Source organism: Protobothrops mucrosquamatus, unplaced genomic scaffold (assembly GCF_001527695.2).
Source record: "Protobothrops mucrosquamatus isolate PMUCROS unplaced genomic scaffold, P.Mucros_1.0 scaffold370, whole genome shotgun sequence".
NCBI classification, from domain to species: domain Eukaryota; kingdom Metazoa; phylum Chordata; class Lepidosauria; order Squamata; family Viperidae; genus Protobothrops; species Protobothrops mucrosquamatus.
In genome coordinates this window covers 765,377-787,954 of record NW_015386704.1, presented here as the reverse complement: position 1 = coordinate 787,954, position 22,578 = coordinate 765,377, and the positions used below count along the sequence as shown (strand labels likewise).

The window sequence follows — 22,578 nt, the reverse complement described above, 5'->3', positions numbered from 1 at the left end:
GTCCTTATGCTGTAATAAGATTCTGGATATTATAATTCCCCACTTCTGCTGATGATGTAGGCCTTCCCTCTTCCCCATTACAAAGCACTGTTAAAAATTTATTATAATTAGTACCATTAGTCATAAGCCTGTTTTTTTAATAACATCTGTGGCATCCGATTCTATTAATGTAACTACAAATATCAAAACAAATGTAATCAAAGGCTGCTCCAAATATGTATATTAGGCCCATGCATCATTCATTGCTGTACCAGCATATGTGCTAAAGAATACTTCTGTTAGCAAACAGAGGCAGGAAAAGATGGGTATTTCATGAACTTCTTCATAGCACAAAGGGGACCAAGTGAGACATAACTACATGACTACAAGTTTGAGTCTAGACATAAGTAGCAAGAAGCAATGAGGCACTTAATGCATGTGTATGTACAAATGCATGCATGTGTATCTTATGAGTAAGTAGGATGGTCAGAAATTTGGGGCCAGAGGTTTGACAAATCATGTACAGAATATAGAGGCAACATAAACCGGAGATAAAAAGCTTTATAAACACCGCAGCACACACCTGGATATGAATGCCATATCTGAGGAGGTTTCTCTCAGATGCCATCCAGCTGCAATATCATCTACATCGTGGGCTATCCCTCACATAACATTGACCAAACTTGTAACAAAAATATAGTTATAGGACGAGGCACATCCTGTACCACAAAGACCTGGGTGGGGCTTGCTAAGTAAAGCAAGCACACCTACACATTCTGGGGCATCTGTACCATCACCAGAAGCTCAGTCCATGGTGGGAACATCCAAATTGTACCTCGCTTTCCCACATGGTAAAGGAATAGCCAGGCTGCCATAGAGAGAGAGAGAGAGCATTCCATCAATTCTGGATCCTGTGGGACGTCCACATTCAGACAGATAGGCAGGTACTAGCCAATCAACCGGACCTCATGGTAGTAGACAAGGGCCAGAAGGCAGCAGTGGTGATAGATGCGGCAGTGCCAAGTGACAGCAACAATCAGAAGGAGGAGAAGTCGGAGAAGTACCAGGGCCTGTAGGAGGAACTACAGAAGAGGTGGAAAGTAAAACCAAAGTGGTCCCAGTGGTGGTAGGGCGACTCCTGAACTGGGAGAGTAGCTACAACAGATCCCAGGAACAACATCAGGTCTCTCTGTCCAGAAGAGTGCAGTGCTAGGAACAGCTAAGAACTCCCAGGTCTCTGGCAGAGGACTCAGGATTGGGGAAGATACATACTTCCCATGGGGGTGAGAAGGGAATTTTTAATACTGTATCAAAAGTCAGACCCCATAGACCAGTGGTGGCGAACCTATGGCACGGGTGCCAGAGGCGGCACTCAGAGCCCTCTCTATGGGCACGCGCGTCGTCACCCCAGTCCTAGGCCTTCAGCTGGGTTTTATAAAACCTTTTCGCTTTAGGCCTCCACAGCTGTGTGCAAAAAAAAAAAAAAGGTTCAATCAATCAGTCAATTTCAACTTCTCGGGGGAAAAAAAATCTTGCAAAGTTGGAATTGATTGATTGAACTTTTTAGTCCCACCCAGTCTGCCGTTACCACTACAGCCACACCCAGCCAATGGGCCACGCCCACCCGGCACCCAACAATGCATAAGTGGGTTTTGGGTTGCAGTTTGGGCACTCGGTCACTAAAAGGTTCGCCATCACTGCCATAGACAATTTACAACATAAATAATATTAAATATTTGAATTGGTTGCCATTCTCTTCTAAACAGTTGATACATGACTTTTGAATATTCCTAAGTACGGTAACATTTTCCTCTGGGGAAAAAAAACAATCCCTGAATAAAGCATACTGCGATTGACTAATAAGGCCTGACTTTTGGTAGCCCATACTTGAGACTTCAACACAACCAAGGAACCGGGGGAGAAAAAGGTCAAGATTCTTCTGAAAAGAGGTGTTCTGGGAAGAACTTTCATATAAAATTAACCTAAATTGTTTTTACTGCCTTAAAACCAATTGAAATGGTCTTTGTCGGATACAGAGCGTAATGACATCGAAACCTGCTGAGCTGAGCTGAGCTGCATCTGTTCAACATGTCCCCCTCCCAACACGTGGGAGTCTGTGTAAAAGGCCTACGATTAAGAGAATAAAACTTCTCGAATGAGTACTGCGAGACTGCCTCCGCCCCACATTCATGCACAGAACAGGAGAGCAGGAGATGGTGGAACTAAGTAGAGGCCACCATTTCCATATCAGGTTCCTCAGGCTGCAAGGGACTGAGGCTTCCCATAGGCACTGCCAGGAGGTTGTGATGTCAACCCCATTGTTGGCATTTGAGAGAATCAACCCATTAAACCCTGAGACGAAGAGAAAAGCTTCCCCTTGCACCGTCTCTCTCCCAGTCCCCTTCTTCAGCATCCACGCGGCGTCATAGCTCATCCCGGGCTGTCCTGTCAAGTGAGGACTGGAGCACATCTGAGTTCCTGGCTTCATTCCTCAACTCCTGCTGCTCCTTCATTTTCTGGGACTTGGCCCGGTCCCAATCCGTTTTGACGTTCTCATTGTTCCACACCACGGAGGTCTCGGTGTCGCTGATGTAGCCATCATCCCCTGTGTAGTGTGTTGGATAAACCAGCAGGGGCTCCACTGAGAAGGCCAGCAAATTCCGGTTGTCAAAATGTTCCATGTATTCAGTACTGTTGAATAGGAAATGAAAGTCGGATCAAAAAAAAGCACCTTCCCTGGATTTGGGATTGCTACAAAATACACGCTTGAATGAAGAAGCGAGTGTAGAAAACTACAAAATAAACAAGGTATTTGGGGGGGGGGGGGAATTGGCTGGAGGGAGAAAGAGGCCGACAGGAGTCACAGCCCACATTCATTTCAAATTACAGCAAAGGCAGTATTACCTCTATCCCCTAGTTTTTGTATAAAAATACCCTGTATCAAGCTCCTTTCTATTTAATTATATATCAAATTAGTCAGGAAAATATTTCATAAATTGAAGAGGATGAATATCAATGTATACCTTGAAGATTTAATTCATCCCTCTCCATCTACAGATTCAGGAAAATAATGCTTACTCCTTTAGGAGTTTCTCACCAAAATAGATAGGAATAGGAATAGGAATAGGAATAGGAATAGGAATAGGAATAGGAATAGGAATAGGAATAGGAATAGAATAGAATAGAATAGAATAAGAATTAGAATTAGAATACAGAGAACAGAACAGAATAGAGAATAGAATAGAATAGAATAGAATAGAATAGAATAGAATAGAATAGAATAGAATAGAATAGAATAAACAAAGTTGGAAGGGACCTTGGAGGTCTTCTAGTCCAACCCCCTTCTTAGGCAGGAACCCCCTATATCATTTCAGACAAATGGTTGTCCAATCTCTTCTTAAAAACTTCCAGCGTTGGAACATTCACAACTTCTGAAGGCAAGTTATTCCACTGATTAATTGTTCCACTGTCAGTATTTAAAATACTCTGTTTGGGGCACAGAAAACTTTACTCGGCTTTGCTCTGAAATTACTTAGTAATTAGGACACCTATGTTCTAGAAAAATCAGGATTTTTTCCAAAAGACAAACATCAGGAGGGAAAGCAAAATTTTATATTTAAGAGCCATCTAATAAAAAGCTGAGAGCCAGTATGGTGAGCTATGTAAGGCACCAGGGTAGAAACTGGGAGACCATGAGTTGTAGTACTATCTTAGACTCAAAGCCAGCTGGGTGATGTTGGGCCAGTCACTCTCTCAGCCCTGGGAAGCAGGCTATGGCAAACCACTTCTGAAATCTTGCCAAGAAAACTGCAGGCATTTGTTTAGGCAGTCACCAGGAGTCAAGACACAAAATAAATGAATCAATAGCTATGATATTCCACTTGTGTCCATTCTCCAACAACACAGTAATCTATCCCCTCCATCCAACCAATTCAACTTTTGGGGCTATAAATTCCTTAGGATAATGTGGAGAATCTGCATTTTCTAACAAGGAATGGACAGCTATATCTATTTAGGAGCTTCCTCTGAGGGTTTTCTCAGAGCAGGCAGTGATACTGTCAAAATAGCCCAAAGCAAAGATTCTGGTCTGTTTCTTAAGAGCCAAAACTGCTATTGACAATGGCTTTTATGCTGCCAAATCTCAGCAGTACAATCCTAGGAGATTCGGGAAAGGAATGCTGATTGCATTGCCCATCTTTTTCTACCAGGTGGAAGATCTTTTAGCTCCACTGTTAAGAAATAAAAAACTTATGTAAGCTTCCATAAAGTTCCCGTTTTGTTTTTGGGGTTTTTTTTTCACAAAAAGGCAAGCCTTACACAGGGTGTTTTTTAAACATGACTGGAAGAAACTCATCCACTGGCAACATTTTGGAGAGGGGTTCAGCATCCAGCAGTTTCCTGGCCCCTTGGAGGGAGATGACATAGCCCAGTGTCCAGTAGGAGTAGTCGGCTTCCACCAGATTGCGGATGTGGGGCACAGCTTTCTCTGGATGCTCTACCTGCATGCGCTTCCGTCCAATGTAGCTAGAGGAGGATAGAGAACAAAAACTCAGGAAAAGTAGGCATAGCATGTATGAAGTTGTTGCCTTTAAAAGGATAAGTAGATGTTACCAACAACTGAAAAATTCCTCTTGAAAATTGTCTTGACAGCACTGGATTTAGGGTTTTCTGATAATGCAGCTGGGAAAGTGGGGGGAGAGTCTGTTTAAATTGCCAGTCTCTCCTTTCCCTTAAGGTAGTTATTAGGTTTGAAATTAATACGGTTTCATTCATACTTTTCATTAATATTGTTGCATGTACTTATACTTTATTCTGTTAGTTTTGCACAATAAAATTGTTTTTAAATGGCTTTTATTGCTACTTGACTGTTGTAAAGACAGTGTAATCATCATGTATGGTGCTAATCTATAAGCAAAATATCCAGAAAACTGGACTGAACTATTTTGGTACAATTCCAATTCGTAAGTTTGGGGCTGCAGTCTACAAAGAGGCTCTGAAATTCAACTTATACAACCCCATATTAGGATTCTTGCTATTCCCAGTGTAACTAAAACTGCCCTCAATGGGTTTATGCTTTAATTCCAAATTTCAGCTGGAGCCTTCTTAGAAAAAGTGCATTGCGTTGTCCCCACCACTGTTGATTTTAACATTTAAGGTGCTTATTTTAATCATACTCAGGTTCAGCCACCTGTATCCATAGTTCACCAGTTCACTTATTCATCCCACCACTTATATATCAGGTGAGGCTGTATATTTGCACAAGCAAGGCAAAAAAGAAATAATGTTCGGTGGGAAGGGGGGGGGAGCAAGATTTCCTAGCCAGCAACAACCTGAGCATGTTCTGCACTCACATTAAATCCCAGTCCAGGCCCTCTTCTTCTAAGTCATACATGAGGTTCATCATGCGCCGTTTGAAGAAGATCTCAAAGCGCAGGTCGTCCTCAAACACCACCGACTTCTCCAGGCCTCTCTCAATGATCTGTCAAAGCAACAGAATGCTGCTTAGCTCCTTTTCTGAGGATTCAATGTATTTAATAGAAACATTCTCATCTTGGTTTTCCTAGCAGGTTTAAACCATTCAGCTGCTTTTTTTTTTTTCTTATCTCCCATTTCAAACGTCTATGGAGATTCTCAGTCATCCAGGTCATGGTTGTCCCAAAGGTGCTTTTTCACGAGGCAACTGGACTTTCAAGTCTTGTAAATAAAAGCACCTTTGCGACATCTCCCATTTCAGTTCTAGAAATGGAATTGGCCCACCCCACTCATTCTGACACAAAGGGACCCTGTCTGTCAAGAAATTTCGGTTCAGGAGAAGAGCTTTTTCTGCTGTGGCCTCAGCCCTTTAGAACATCTTGCTGCTCTAGGTGAGATCCTCCCCACCCACTTGACCTTTCAAAAGGGCCTTAAAGCCAGGCTCTGCCATTGACTTGGAGCTCCAATGGGGGCACTCAATGCTGAAAGTGGCTGGTGTGGTAACAGAGAAAATGTTTGTTTTATTAAATTTATTAAATTTATATGCCTCCCTTCTCACTATTAGTTAATTAATAAAGTAATTTTAATTCTTTTTATATTCCTGCTTTTATTGGATTGTAAGCTCCCCAGAGTCACTTTGGATAGTGAGAAGGGAGGCATATACATTTAATAAAACAAACAAACAAACAAATGAATCAGAGTTCCATAATCAAGTATTCCTCCAGGTAGGTAAAATTGTATTTTCTATAATTCCTAGAGCTACTACCTAGAGTTACAAGGCAACACACCAACTAATTTTATTTTATTTATTCATTTGTTTTTTTATACTGCCCATCTCCCCTGCAAGGTGACTGCAGGCAGTTTATTTATAAATAAATGCTGGATAAGCTCAAAATTCATGCACTGGTTGAGAACACTGAGTTTTGTAATATGGAAGTTGGGGAACACTCAGAACAGGGAAGATTAGGGTTCCCTCGCTCACTACCTTTATGCACCTTGCAGTTAAAAACATGGGGACTTATATTTGTCACTGATGGAATAACTTGACCTGACCAGTAGATGGCAACCCAAACCAAGAGATGCAGTAAGATTCAGATCCAGTGAATTAGTTCCTGAGTCTTCATGTATTCTTCTTGCTGTTTTGGCAGACAGAGAGAAGAAATCCCAACCACAGTTTGGTTTTGCTGCCAAAAAGAGCCAACACCCCAGCACCATCTACAAAGGTTCTTTTCAGTGCTCATAAGTCGGAGCCTGAAACAGCTGCTTTTTCCATTAGCTTCCCTGCCTCTGCTTACTGAAATAGTCAACTTAGGTAGAATACACCCAGAACATAATCAATCAAAGACATGCAGTAGCTTAAAATAAATCCATCCATTTTAGGCTGATCTGTGACTATAATAAATATCTGATCTGATGAAATCCATTCATTAAAATCCTGATCCTCACTCTACAACACAAGGGGCTGAATTCTGCAAATCGACTGGCAGGCTTAATCATCCAGTGACAATTTTTTTTTTCTTTTTAAATAAACAATGTGAGATTTGGGGGGAATTGGATTTAGAGCTATTCCAAGTCCTGTAGTTCTCGTTGCATGTGTTTTGTGTTTCTGTCTGCATATGCACAACATACCAAATCCATCTTTTAAACAACAAAGATAATGGTGTCTGGCTTTTATTTTGCAGTATAAACATTGTTTACCTCTTTCCAAATTTTATAGTGGCTGAGAAAGCAACCCAATTCTCCCTTTGTGAGTGGACGTCCATGGTATGGGTCCTTGTAACCTGGCAACATCTTGATGCCCATGGCTTCCACTTGGCTGCTATTCATTGCCCTGAACCAAAGAGAAGAAAAAAAGAGAGAAAGGGTAATTGACAGGAGAGGCACTATCTGAGAACTGGATGCAAACCCAACATGGTTTAAACTTCCAAATCTCTGCCACAGACACCAGCTGGTGAAACAAAAGTAATGATTTGCAGGAAAGCAATTTTATCTAGATCAGCCTGGGAATTTTGGAGAGTGTCAAACTGGAGAAGTCCACATACCTCAACTTCAGGTGGAGCAGAAGCTTCCAACTAGCATAGAATTCTTCACCCAAGTAGCTGAATCTCAGTGCAAAACTCGAGATAACACAAAATCTTGTGTGCTATTATCCCACTTGAAGATCATTTGCCAATCACCCTTTGCTCATGGGCTGGAGCAAAAAGCTTCTGATTCTCACAATTCACACCAAGGGAAGACGTTGATGTTCATCAAATTAGATTTGCCCCAAACTTTTTGCTCTTATGAACTGTGGCTCTCCAAAAGGAATCTCTGGCCCAGAAAACATCACAGACTTAGTGCTCCTAGCAACCCCAGAAAAGCATCATCCATGGTGAAAATGCTGAACAGAGTAGTTCAGCAACTTCTACAGGGCCATCAGTTGCTCACCTACGCCATAGAAAGAAAGGGGATGGTCTTACTATCTGCTGATTGAGATAAAAGCCAGAGAATCAGCGTAGGATTTTCAATGTAAGAAAGTTGGGATCTCCCCCTGGATCTGAGCTACTTGTTCTAATTGGGGCATGCTTAAGGGTTGCCCATTCCCATACAACGATCTAAGAACCTTCAATCACTGTGTGATTGGACTCATGACTCCCTACTCAATTCTGGGGACAAAGCCACTAAGCGTTGTATTCTCCAGCAAGGCTTCATCCAACGACACTCACTTCCCATCTACAGCTTCAACAATTTTGCAGTCTATCTCCTGCTCATAGAGGGTTTTCAACATCCGTTCCCGTCGATCTGTCCGACGTTTGAGATTAATCATGAAGACCTGAGGAGAAGAAAAATAACCACATGGTAAACAGAACTACAAAGCAAAGGACACATGGGCAAATCTAACAGTCCAGTAATAATTAGGTCATGGAATTCCATGGGAATAGAGAACTATGGCTTCTTACAGCTGTGGCTGGTACTGCAAATGGTAGGGATACTATGAGGCCATAGTTATTGGAGAGTCACAGCTTTCTCCTTCCCAATCCAGAAAACTTCCCAGCGCAGCAATTTATTTGCAAATGTCGCATTTATGCAGAGATCCTCCCCACTCAAGATCAATTATTATTATTATGTTTTCAGTACAGGTACTCAAAGGGTGTAAGGGCAAGGATTGATCATAAAGTTACTTTTTCATCACTGTCATAATTGTGACAAGGCAGTCACTAAATGAGGAGTAGCTGTACTGCATTCTGGGCCTAAGGATGGCAGACCTAGATTAAATTCCAAAATATCTAAAGCATTCCTTGGTCAATTTTAGAAGAAGAGAGATGAATCAAATCCCCCCTCTAAACAACGTTCTGATCTGGCAACGCAGCTGAAAAACATAATATAGTGCAGACATAATCTTTGGCCAGCATTTGAGAATTAAATTTTACTGATTTGTCCTAATTGTTTATAATTTCTATAAATGTATCCCAATTCTTCATTTCTTACCTCATCAAATCCCATCTTATCTGGGATTTTGGGAAGCAGAGACAAATACTGAGAAAGTTCCACTGGAGGGTTCTTAACTGTAGAGAAAGTCAATACAATGAGATGCATGGTCTTTTCCGAGGAGACATTTATTTTTAAGGAGAAGGAGCTACTCCCAGATTCTTGGTCCAATTTTAAGTATAAAGCAAGTAGACCAATTAGGTTCATCTCTATGAATAGCAATGAAGCCAAACAGCCCATGAGGCAAATTCAGATGGGGTTTAAAAAAATGGATTTCTACTCCAAAAAATGAATTTTTAACTTCTTGAACCTTGGGACTCAAGTATGGTCAAATTTACACCAGGATTGTAAACAGAACTTCGATGCCTACAATAAATTATTTTATGTACAAATAAGCAGTGAAATTTTATAGAATGTAAAATATAATAAACATAAAAAAATAATTATTGTATTGGTACTTTAGAAAAATCCTGTAATTGGGTAATATTTTTTATTAGGGCTAACCAAAATGATACAAAAGACTGTATATGCCAGTACATTTTAAAATCAAATGTATTCCTATTTTAACTCATCCTTATACCAGTATTTCCTTTTCTCTCATATTCTGTCCCAATTTCTCAGTCAGAATGTGGTCTTAATTTCCAGTGCAATTCATAACTGAGTAGAAATTTGAATGTAGGCCTCTTCAAATTAGTCAGGCTTTTAATGTGGACTAGAAACTTCAATGGACTAAGGCAAGGCTCACTTTTTCATATGAAGATATGCATTATCAAAAAGGCTGCCCTTCAATCTGTTTCCATAAAAGAAGAAACCTCAAACTGGATGGAGAATTTGTTCCTAAATACTTTTTCACAAAATACTTTTCTGAGACTGGAGGTTCTGCTCCTTTAATGCAGACTTTCATAATATAAATCACACAATTTTCTCTTCCTCATCTTCTCTTGATTCAAACTGTTAGCACCCGTTACATGTTTCTCATACCTCCCTGTTCAGGGCCTTCCTACCAGGTGAAATTATAGTTTTATTCAAATCTGCATGAATAAAAATCCATCCAATAATACAATTGAACATCATCCCTTTGTGGGCATGTATGAACAAAGCAATCTGATACATTAAGGAAACTGATTCTTTTCAAAGAAAAGGGTTTGAATACATTGCACTCATTCACCGCATGCTAAATTCTTTCACCTAAAATTAATACAGGTAGCCCCCCACTTACATCTGGTCACCTAGTGAACGTTAGAAGTTACAACAGATCTCCCCAGGATTACTTATGACCTAGATTCAAAATTGCTGTGGCCACCCTTCCTGCGGTCACATGATCACATTTTGGAAACCTGGTAACTGGCCTGCATTAATGGCCATTTGCAGTGTCCTGCAGTCATATGACTGGTATTTAGCACAATTTTTGCCAGAAACTAGCAATTACTTCCGGCTTCTAGCAAAAACACCTATTATGGACAATGGGTTTACTCAACGACTACCGCGTTCACTTTACGCCCATTACATTTGCTTAATGACCACCGCAAAAAAGCTCATAAAATTGGTGAGGTCACATGGTGACCCATTTAGTGACCAGAATGACTTCCACTGTAATTCTGGACTCAATTGTGGTTATAAATCAAGAACTACCTGTACGGCAGTTTATTTATAATAATAAATAATAAAATAAGCCTCTACATACTTACATATAGAGACAATGAAAACATTAAAAGTAACCTCCACTGATGGTACAGTGAAGTCTATTAAACTACAGAAATGCTTGAAATAAATACGGGCATGCCCATTTATTAGCTTTGTTTTCCAACAGGAACAAGTCTTTGAAAAAAATCCAACATCCCAGAGCTTAATTTTTTTTTTCCTGATGGCCTCCCAGGTTTCATGTACAGAAAGGCTTGGACATCAGAAAGCTTCCGTGCAGCCTCACTAAGTCTTAGAAAGCATCCTTTGAAAAAAGACTCCTATCTACTGAGCTTCTCACTCAATAGGGTGACCTTTTGTGTTTAGACCTCATGAATTCAATGTAAACAAATAAAAGGGGGTGGGGCAATGCTTGGCATACTGAATTACCCTTTCAATTCACAAAACAAACAAGTTATCAATGAAAAGTGATTGTCCTTTGAGCTAGCTCCTCTTCCACATTGACTGTATTTTCTCAAGTGGTGGCAAATTCCCCTTTAAGGGCAGTTGAAGTTTTATAAAAGGATCGTTGTGGAACCAAGGACATACAAAGAATAACTGTGAAACATCCCCACAAGGAGAATTCAACCAACTCCTTCAGACAGCCAAGATGGTGGGTTGCCTCAGAGGCCTCCCTGGCAACAGAGGACATTCTTGGGACAGATCCAGACTGTCCAATGGCTGCCATGTTCCCTGGCCTGTATATCTGCCAACTGGAGGTGGAGGAGGGATGGAATTGGCCATTTATAGAACAAGTTTGCCAAGCCTTTATCTAACCCTTTGCATTCTTTCACTGATAAGCAGGAGTAGAATTATACAAAACAGGAAAAGTGAAAATCTTATCAGCCATATAAGCATTAATAAACAACTCAGCTTAAATAACAACAAACCTGAACTGTGCCAATGCCAGATTCTTATTCCTTGATCTTGGCTCCGTGGCCACGTGGCATTTTCTAGAACAGAGGTGAGGAACTATGTCCCCTTTATGACTTGTGCACCATGCTGGCTCAAGAATTCTGAGAGTTGAAGTCATAAAAGAGGCATAGTTCTCCACCGCTGTTCTAGAAGAACCCAGTGGTGATATCACAGTACGGCTGGCTAGCTCGCTTTTCTGAAGCTTCATCACTACCTTTGTGTTGTGGAAAGGTGATACTTCATCAAGCATCTGATTTCCTCAACTGCAATTTTCCCCTTTAGTTAAACTACTATCATACAGCACACTCACCCATGATCTCCAGCTGCACATGCAGGAAGCTCTCCATTTCATCACGCAGGGTGCCATGAGATCGTAGAGGCACCGGGAGGAAACCATATTCTTCTTTGTTACACACGTACATCTGAACTTCTAAACCAGTTGGGAAGGATGGAAGAGTGAATGCACAAAACCGGATGACACAAGGTAATACAAAATCCTACGGCCTTTCCCTTGGCAGGACTGAACAATTGGATCAACATCATGCTTCATCTCTATTTAATAAACTCGGGCAAATGATTTAAAGTCATTCCCACCACACAAAAAAACACAAATTTAGGTGAGTAGCCAATTAAATCCAAACATGGAAGCTAGTTAAATACAGAACCAGAACTGTTAAAGCTGGACATGAAACCCCATCATCAGGAGGCCATCATGCAGGAGCATGGGGGGGGGGGAATCAGTTTAAAAACCTGTTTGTTTGGGGACTTTTAGTATGGCATACAGAGAATCCCACTGACATTGACACCGAGGTGTGAAGATTTTAGTCTCTAAGATTTAAAAAAATGCATTTACAGATTCCCAAGATCATCAGCTTGGATTGTTAGATATTTTTAGAGGCTGTCCTAAGCTGAATTGAGTCAGCCAGAAAATTAAGTTTATCTGTAATGCTCTTGGCTCCTGCTGTTACCACTCAAGTCTCACTCTATTACAGTGGTGGCGAACCTATGGCACGGGTGCCAGAGGCGGCACTCGGAGCCCTCTCTGTGGGCACACGCACCGTCTCCCCAGCCCCGCCTCCTCCCACGGCCCCTTCCTCACCACCAACCACCCCAGAGGAGAGTCGCCCCTGGGTGCAGCCCACGCAAAGCAGCGCAGCCAAGGACATGGTAGCTGGGCAGCGGGGACAAGACTCCGCTCTTGTGCCCCGTCACGTGCAGATGATGCTGCGGGGCACAGGTGGAGGGTGTGGCCACCATGGCGCTGCTGAGCTGCCTGGGTGATCTGTGGCGGGCCGTGGAGGTGGTGGGTGGCCCAGTGGGCACGGCGGAGTGGGGACAGGTGTGTGGGGAGTGATTTTTGGGCACTCGATCTCTAAAAGGTTCGCCATCACTGCTCTATTACAAATGTCTCTCACATGTATACCTTCATCCAGGTAACGCCAAAAGCGTAACTGAGAAAACACAAGTGTCTTAGCAACTGCATTTTCTTTCTCTTAGGAAGAGACCTGCTAGGTTTTAGAGGTCAAAGCAAGACAGATTTGCTTGCCAGAATCCTGCTGTTTGGAAGTGGGAGAAAGTAGTCAAAACTGCTGAACCATCTCTCTTATGACAGCCTTCCCCAAGCTGAAGGGAGAGTTGACACCCCCAAGAGAATTGGGAAAGACAGACCAGTTGCAAATGGACAGTATTGAGCTGAGAAGCCAACTCAGCTTGGGATAGACCAGGGGTAGGCAACCTTGGCTCTTTTATGACTCGTGGACTTCAACTCCCAGAATTCCTGAGCCATCATGGTTGGCTCAGGAATTCTGGGAGTTGAAGTCCACGAGTCATAAAAGAGCCAAGGTTGCCTACCCCTGGGATAGACTGACAATCATATGCATAAAGCTCTGTAAGGCAATGAAAGATATGATTGGTCCTAACAAACAATGACTCTGGCTTAGCTCATGACAAAGGAGATGCTTGCACTGTAGATTGACCAACAGGGTTAATAATGTCTTCCTGACCAAGGAAAGGCAGCATTTTTCTCACCTGCCTGTCTGCAGGCAAATGCAAAGACGATGATATCATCAAAAGCCCAGGTATAATCTGGGTGGGGAGGGTAGAAAACAAGGTTTTGTGAGGCCTCTTTCTGTAGGTTGATGAGGAAGGTAGAGTGCACCATGGGTACAGCAAAGCAACCACGGCGATCCCGCTTCCGGATGGGAATGTAAGCAGGGGTGCGCTTATAATAGCCCTAAGAGAAGGAGAAGGAAAATTCCAGGTGAGCTTTGCTACAAAGAGACACAAATGGGGAGCATAACTTAGGACAACTTGTAACAGCAGCAACTGGGAAAAAAACGCAAAGCCTCATCATAAATGTAAATTAATATTTTAAAACTATAATCTTAAGAATTTGTAATCTAGCACGTCTGCCAGCAGAGGAAGAATTGATAGGCCATGTGAGGCTGTGGGGCGACAATGCTCAAAAACCATCTGGTTAACCATCATTTCTAAAAGCATTTCACAACCCAGGACTGCATCAGGAAAAGGAAAATCTGCTGATATTCCTGATTTCATTCTGGAGTAACCTTTCTGACCTTGAGGCATCACTGAGGTCTGGATGAGCAAGGATGGTGGGGCTTACCTGGTACAAACCTATCTGCCAATTACTTTGCAACGAGACAGCACAACCCTGCTAGTGTCCCCTATCATGGAAAGTTGTCTAGTGGTTTTATATGCTTGCCACTGACATGGAAAGTTCAGGACAGGTTAGGCCTGTAGGGCATATTGCCAATTCTGCTTCCTAACATGCTCCCTGTTAGATGGGTTGTTATTCTCTTGAGTAGCAATGGTGTCCTTAGGACTTACTGGAACTGGTGGGAGTTGGACATTCATGGATGGTAGATCTGTCAAAGGGAATTCATCTTGAAAATTCATTGTTATCTCCAGACTGGAGACAGCATGCATTCAAACACCATGTGCGGGGGGAACCACAGCAAGAGAATGCCACGACTCCATGTCTGGCTTGGAACAGCGCAAACGTACCGGTATTTGGCTAACCACTGGGAGAAACAAAATACTGGAATAAGAGGACCCAGCAAAGCTATTCTTGTGTTTCTATCCAAGGATCGTCCTGAGGAACCCCTGGTAGTCATGAAAGCCACAGGTAAGTCCAAATAGTAACTGGAGGCACTCTAGTCAGTAAGTATTGGCTTGACCTTGTATTTTGTTGGAAATAAGGAGAAAGCAATCCGGTTGAGGTGACAGTAGAAGGACTCCTCCTGTCATGACCAGTGCCTGATTCGGTCTACATTGCCATCACTGGCTGTGGCCTCAGCTGCCAGGAAAAAAAAGCCCTGGAATTCGGCCATAACATCTGAATCTGCATACCTGTGAGGTCATCCCACACCAGAAGTTTGAATAGGCTGCTCGCGAGTCCAGCATTGGTGCCACCACAGTCTTGTTCTCAGCTATCAAAAGGCCCAGAGTGTCAGGATTTGTTAATAGATTGTCTGCATCCACAAACTGCATAAAAGAGCATTAAAAAAGAAAGCAAAGTGAATTCTACATCAGCCAATTCTACTGACGGTTATGAGTCTGTGTAATAACTGGTCAGTATGCAGTCTTAACTGATCAAGTACAGATCAAGAGAGCGATTAAGTTATTGGGCTAAGAGAAGGGAGACCCAGGTTGAAGTCCATCCTTAGTCACATAGTCATGGGTTAAACCTATACCGAGCTGGTCTTGAGCCATAATAAAGATACTACTGCTATTACTACTGCTGCTGCTACTACTGCTACTACTACTACTACTAAACTCCTGTGGACCATTCACTCTTCTCAGACCAAGTTACCTCACGCATAGCTTTTCCTTAGGCAGTAACTGGTATAGAAACAAAGGGTTACAAGTGCACAGAAGGATCTCTCTCTTCAAATGTGGAGTAACAGAAATACATGATTTATGTTGCCATTCAGCTGTTGGGGATATCCTGCACAGCCTGTTCAGAAATCTCAGACAATGAAAAATCATTCAAGGATGATGCAATGTAACCAGAGCCAGGTTCTGCTCCCAGAAGCTCAGAAGCAATGTGCACAATGGGAGTCCTATCAAAATAAACCTGCCAATGTTGAGTTCCACACCAAAAAACAAAAAACCTCAAAGAAACCTGCCAGCTGATCCAGATACAATTTATGTAGGTACTACTGCTTTTCCTGCATTGGCAGAGAAAACATAATCTGTATTTAGCCTCAGTGAGAAAGATCCATCTATACAAGTTATCCACTGCCAAAATATCTGGGCTGAAGACCAATTCTTCATTTCAGAACGGAAGTATCAGTTATGAGCAGCCAAGAAGCCAACCCCATCAAGACCAGCTGTTCTACTGGCTCCCCCTATGCTCTGAAATTTCAGGGCAGCTGCTCTTGTTGGGAGAGACAAACAGAAAAGTAATGGGAGGCAGGAGGGGAGAACACACAATGGACGGGCTGAGGAACCTCAGTTACATTCACAGACCATAAAGTCTCAGATCCAGCCAGCTTCAGAAGGTAATATCCAAACCAAAGGAAAAACAATCAGCCTTCAGTCCTGTGTGATATGAAATTCCATATATTGTGAACGCTAATACTATATAGTACACTTGTCATACTCTACATCTGATAGTTTTCTTTTGGGTGGATTTGACGGCATTTCAGAAAACATCAAATGGGCAAAAGGAATGAAGTTGTAAAAAGCACTATGAACACAGAGGGACAATGACTAACAAACATGAAAAAGAGATGACAGAGTTTTTAAATTTTATTCCTGTCTTCCACCGTCAGGCGTTTTCTATCTCCTTCACTCTCTAAAAGCATCAAAAACTACTGCATGGCACACAAAAAAATTGAACATCCTAGTAAAACTCACCTGGATGAATTTGGCTTCCCGGCCAGTTAAAACAGGTAAAATACAATACAAAACACAAGCCTAATTTCAAAAATATCTACCGTGTTCCAAGAAAATATATTTATTCCTCTCTAGAGCCAAGATCTAGGCAAACTAATGTCCTTCAACTATTCTGAACAATTCTTATAGTCGCCTGCTGCTGAGCATGCTAATTGCAGCTAATAAGAGCTAAGTCCAAAATAATTGCAAGCTACTAGATCCTTCTCCAAACTTAAACAGAAATTCACGATGCAACCAATAGACTGAGTAACCAACTCCTAACAAATCTCTATCTCGGTTGCCATATCATATGTTCTTTAACTAAGATCACATCAAAGGGTGCTCCTATTTAAACTGGAAGCAAAGAATTATGTAAATGTGTATGTGCAACACACACATACAGTCATACTGCTGAGAACTACAAATTGGCAAACATCACCATGGAAGCAGACCCAGGAAGAAGGACTTGACAAAACCTTTGCCTCTGACAAAGCCCACGTGCAAAAAGCAACAAAATGCACTTTTGGACCAGAAATATTGTTTAGATCCTACGCAAAACGAAGCAGCCTCTCAAAAAGACCCACATCTGATTCAAGGATTGGGTTTACACGTTGAGCCAAAATTAGGATTCTTTGTGGCTCAGTGAGTTGTGCAAGTCCAACCTTATTGGCCAAGCATGACTTTTGGCTTGACTTTTGGCTAATACTTACAGCTTAATATCTGACAAACAGTAGCAGAATCTAAACAGATAATGCAACGGAGTGAACTGGTAAAGTTTATGCATTATTTCAAAAGTGGGCAAGTCCCAATGCCACACATGGACAGTCTGGAGTCTCTGAGCCTCTCGGCAATCACTTAGCTAAGCAGAGGATCAAATACAGACTTGTACAAACCCTAGGAGTACAACAACACAACCTGTGCTGCTGCTGTAAGGAGAGATCCCAGAAAGACAACAATCCAATCTGAGCAAGGCACTCAGTCCTGCCACCAAGCTTCCTGTCTGAACTTTCCTTACCAGGATATAGTCGGCCCAAATGTCTCGGGCAGACTGCAAAGCTGCTTGTCGGAGCTTCATGATATAGTCATAGCGTGAAGTGGACCAGTCTTTGGGGCCTTCTTCATCTGGATAGAACCTGTAAGGAACAATGAAGTTTGGGGCTTTGTAAAGAATAATTATCTATCCCAACATATGCAAGATAGGATTCATAACCAGTAGTATGTTCTGGTGTATTTCTTGGCCCGTATGTTACCCAATGACCCGTATGTTAAAGTGGATTTATTTCTCATTCAATATTGTTCCTAGTTTTTGTATGAAAATTAACAGAAATTAACCACTGTTCAGAATTATTCCAATTCACAAAGGACACAAAAGAAGCCAGAAGAAAAACACCCAAACCAATATTTGAAAAGGAGTTACTGGGCTTCAAAACCCCTCAACTGGAATATCCAAGATTTTGATTTGAGTCTTAAACAATTTGCAGTACCAAATGAACAATATCTTATTCCAATCTTCCACAACTTGTACATTCCCAGTTTGCTGGGATTGTACAATTCAATATAGCCTTTTCTCTAATGCTATGCAATTACTGATTCATTTGTGTTTCTTTTTTCTCCTTCCTGTTCCAAGCTACTATTTTTGCTTTGTTTCTCCTTGGTCTTTTACTTACAGTAATCCTTTGGTAAACCTTTTCTATCTCATGTATTTTAATGGCCATGATGTTTTGAATGGGAGAACTGTAATCTAATAAATCTGGAAGATATGGGATTCAGGGAGGAGGATGGAAACTTTTATCTCTTTAAAAAATGAATGTAGCAATCACTACAACAAAACAAGCACTAAAAATTGTATCAGAGAAACAAAATCAATAACAAAGCTAAATTCATCAGAGGAAACTACAGGTAATCCTTGACTAACCAACATAGTTGTGACCAAATTTCTGCTCATATGTCATTACGGTCATATGTCATAAGTCACAAAACGGATTGTTTTGCGTTGGTTGCTATGTAATCACTGCAGTCCTTAAGCAAATCCATGGTCATTAAGTAAAAGTTGTGGTCATGTGACCCCATTTTGTATGGGGGTTTTCTGCCAGAAACTGGCAAGATATGTTACAAACTAAGATCTCGTGACCACAGGTCACTGCAATAGGTTGTAAAGTTGACCCAATTGCCAAGCATCCTAATGCAGTCATGTGAAGGGGGGGGGGCTTACATTTTACAATAGCCAGTAGTGCTTTATGAGCTGTAAAGCATTCTTCTGGATCGTTGTAATTTCCAACAGTCATTAAGCGACTGCTCGTAAGTCAAGGACTACTTGTAATTCCAAAGGTCTGCCTAAATAAAAGATTCAAGAGCCAGTCACAGATTAGGTAGAATGGAGGCCTCAAGAAACTACGTGGGAGATTATTCGATCTATTTAAAAGTCCCTTCCTACTACCCAGATCTCATTTGGTAAATGAAAGGGCATTGAGGAAGCAGAGTTCCTGCAAGTCAGCATTTGATGAATGTGTATGGAAGGTGTACATTTAATTTTTAAAAACTTTTGAATATTTTTTAAAGTTTCACTTTTTAGCTCTTTTGGCCGCATATTCATTTAAAAAAACTAAAAGAAACCTGCTGAAATCTGAGAAATTAAAATAATAGTTTTAAGGACAATTTGCCACGTCAAAGTTGACAGTTGAAATATATGAAGCAAAAGAACATAAGTTCTGGGTATATGTACAAAAAGAAATGACCAAGATACTTACAAGTCACTTAATGCATTTCTACAATGACTTCTTGCGGTGAAAATGCAATTACTTGGCATTTGAATTTATTTATGCACTTCAATGCAAGGACCCTTCCCCATATATTCCCATGGGATTTGGCCACTCTCTTCAATTCACTCATTGCTACAGTTTTTGGATGGTAGTAATCTCTGGCTTATAATCTTGTATTCTTTGTCCACGGGTCCCTCAGGTGCTAATCCCAAACTGACTGATTTATGCAATATTGCCATTTCTCTTTTTGCAGGTTATCCATTCCAACAAGGGTATCAAGACTTTAACACATTTGCAGTTATTTCAGTTTCTCCTTCAGAACTAGTTCCATTTTCAACTCCAACTTCCACCACTTTTGTTTTTTTGCCTTCCTTGCCCGCTAAGAGTTCAGCTCCTGTGCCATCCACCCCAAGCTCACCTGGGATGATCCATGGGCCGCCACTCCACTGAGTGATACATGCTCTGAACGTTCATGAGCCATTCCCGAAGCACTGCGGTTGTGTTATCCATGTTGTGATCTGTTGCCACCCTGAGAGAAGAGGTTTTGAAAGATGAAATACTAGCTTACACTGAGCAGTTTTGCAACTTGTATCACCTGCCCGAGGATAAGCCTTTTTTTCTCCCATCTCCATGAGAGTCAGATTTAATGTCAGATTTTGTTTTATGCAATTCTGAGCATGGGATGTAGTTTGGAGAGCAACTTCAGCTTTGAAAAAGAGAATATGCTTTGGAACGAGGGTGGTCAGGCATGTAGCATCTGTCAGTAATGCTTTTTCTGGGATCACGTAGCATCTGCAAAAGGTCAGCCACACAGTCCCAGGAAAAGATGTACAGATAGTTCTCGACTTACAACCACAATTGAGCCCAAAATTTATATAACAATATAATAACAACTTTATTGTCACTTTGAATGTACACCAATCGGCATACATCAAAATAAAATTTCGTAGCATACAGCTCTCAGAGGGCCACCACCTCCGATATACACTCCTTGTTTGTGGCCAGCTCAAGTTTCAGATCGTCCATTTTAATCTCTAGGAAGTGAACAATGGCAAACAGGACAGATGGAAATGGAGCTCCATGTGGATTAGCCCTCAAATTAGCTTGTATTCCTGCACAACAGCCTCGCCCCTTTTCTTTTTCTGATCCTGACTTTTCCACCTTTTCCTTAAAGAGGCTGTGAAGAGAAACATTTGTGAAGTGAGTTTTGCTCCATTTTATGACTTTTCTTGCTACAGTTGTTAGTAGCAAGTCAAGTTAGTAACACAGTTGTTAAGTGAATCTGGCTTCCCCATTTTGATCACACGACCAAGGGAATGCTGCGACGGTCGTAAGTGTGAAAAATGGTCAGAGGTCACTTTTTTCAGTGATGATGTTAACTTTGCACGGTCACTAAATGAACTGTTGTAAGTCGAGGACTAACTGTACAGGAAAAAACGGACAAACATGGTCTGATAGAAAACAGAGGAGATACGATAAGGCAGTGATGGCGAACCTTTTAGAGACCGAGTGCCCAAACTGGAACCCAAAACCCACTTATGCATCGTCGAGTGCTGGGTGGGTGTGGCCCATTGGGTGGGCGTGGCCCATTGGGTGGGCGTGGTTGCAGTAGTAACGGCAGACTGGGTGGGACTAAAAAGTTCAATCAATCAATTCCAACTTTGCAAGATCTTTTTTTTTTCCCGGGATAAGTTGAAATTGACTGATTGAAACTTTTTTTTTTTTGCATACGGCGGCAGAGGCCTAAAGCGAAAAGGTTTTATAAAACCCGGCTGAAGGCCTAGGACTGGGGTGACAGCGCGCGTGCCCACAGAGAGGGCTCTAAGTGCCGCCTCTGGCACCCGTGCCATAGGTTCGCCACCACTGCGATAAGGGAAAGAACGAGGTTCATGCTACTCTTTAAAGCCACTCCTGGAGACTAGATGGGTCTCTCCAGGGCAGGGGTCTTCAAACTTGGCCCTTTTCTGACTTGTGGACTTCAACTCCCAGAATTCCTCAGCCAGCTTGCCTGGCTGAGGAATTCTGGGAGTTGAAGTCCACAAGTCATAAAAGGGCCAAGTTTGAAGACCCCTGCTCCAGGGGAACTGCCTTTCTTGCAGGCGTATTTTTAAGCTTTTCAAATCAGCCCCACCACTGCTCAACGAGCTCTGTGCTCCAGAAGAAAATGCATTTCTCTCTCTCCTTGCTGACACCTTAGCCAGGCGGGGTCCTTGGGGCTCTCCGAGCTTGCTTGTTCTCTTGCAGACGTTTCATCACCCAGACTGGGTAACATCACCAGCGGTAGCTCATCAACCCCGAGCTACAAATATTCTCTTTCGTTAGTAACTTAAGACCTCTCCATTCACGAGCGAGGCCAACTTCAGAGAGGATCTACTGAGGTTAAACGTGCCAGGGTGCTGCCAGCCAGCAAATCTTTCTCCCCCCCCCCCCCCGCCCCAGTGGATAGCCGCGATCCAAGGGAAGAGAAGAGCTGGAAAGGCTACACGTGGAAGATAACGTCATCTGCACCCTCAGGAGAATTCCAGACTCGGGGCAGGGTGGAAGCCGCCGCTTCCTCCCCGCCCCCCCCCCGCCTCCTTCCCCACCAAAGCACAGCCTCCTGGCGCCGAAGCATCGGCCGAGCGGCGAGCGCAGCAGGGTCCGCCCGCGAGCCACTCACCAGAGCGCGATGCGGTCCTTGGGATAGCTGAGCCTCTCCAGGCAGCCCAGCGTCGCCGGCAGCGAGTGAGCCGCGTTGCGGGCGAGCAGGGCCAGCAAGACGCGCGGAGGCCGCAACGGGGATTCGGGCACCCAGCGCTCCTCCGGGAAGTAAGCGCCCGACCGGCGGGCACTCCATGTCGCCAGAGCCAGGAGGCAGAAGCACAGCCACCGGGGCTTCATAACCGCCGCCGCCGCTGCCGCCACTCCCGCGCCTGCCCTCCGACAGGAAACACGGTCTTAAAGGGGCAGAGGAGAAACTCCTCCCAATCCTGCCCTCCGACAGATACGTGGAAGGAAAGGCTTCGCCGAGGGCGGTGGGCAGTTCCTATGAGGAGGAGTTCTGCTCGCCCCGAAGCAGCGCTCCCGCTTCCAGGTTTCTCGCCTCTCCTTCGGCTCGTTTCTGCAAAGTCAACGTGCAAACTTTTTTGGCTGCAAAAGCCACGCAGGCAGGCAGGCAGGAAGGCATTTGTCCGCAATGGTATAGGGTCTCTTCCTGAGCAGGGGGTTGGACTAGAAGACCTCCAAGGTCCCTTCCAACTCTGTTGTTCTGTAATTCTTAATTAGATTCCTGTAGGATCATGGGAAGGAAGGAAGGAAGTCTTTTAGCAAGATGTAAGGCCCATGTCGCTTGAGGCTCCACCCAAAATGCTGGGTACCCAAGACCACTGAAGCAATAAAGTCTTCTCGCCATAACAAAAGTCCTGTT

General features: G+C 42.8%; 1 protein-coding gene across 1 annotated transcript; it reads right to left on the bottom strand.

Annotated features, from left to right (window-relative positions):
- Window positions 1–1,912: 1,912 nt before the first annotated feature.
- On the bottom strand, window positions 1,913–22,052 carry COLGALT1 (collagen beta(1-O)galactosyltransferase 1). Its single transcript, XM_015815725.1, has 12 exons — window positions 21,832–22,052; window positions 19,591–19,701; window positions 17,429–17,546; window positions 14,884–15,018; window positions 13,543–13,747; window positions 11,825–11,944; window positions 8,920–8,996; window positions 8,157–8,263; window positions 7,150–7,282; window positions 5,331–5,458; window positions 4,297–4,503; window positions 1,913–2,670 (listed from the first exon to the last, which is right to left on the bottom strand). The coding sequence occupies exons 1-12, from the start codon at window positions 22,050–22,052 to the stop codon at window positions 2,403–2,405; spliced, it is 1,830 nt and encodes a 609-aa protein (XP_015671211.1). The 3' UTR covers window positions 1,913–2,402.
- Window positions 22,053–22,578: the final 526 nt, after the last annotated feature.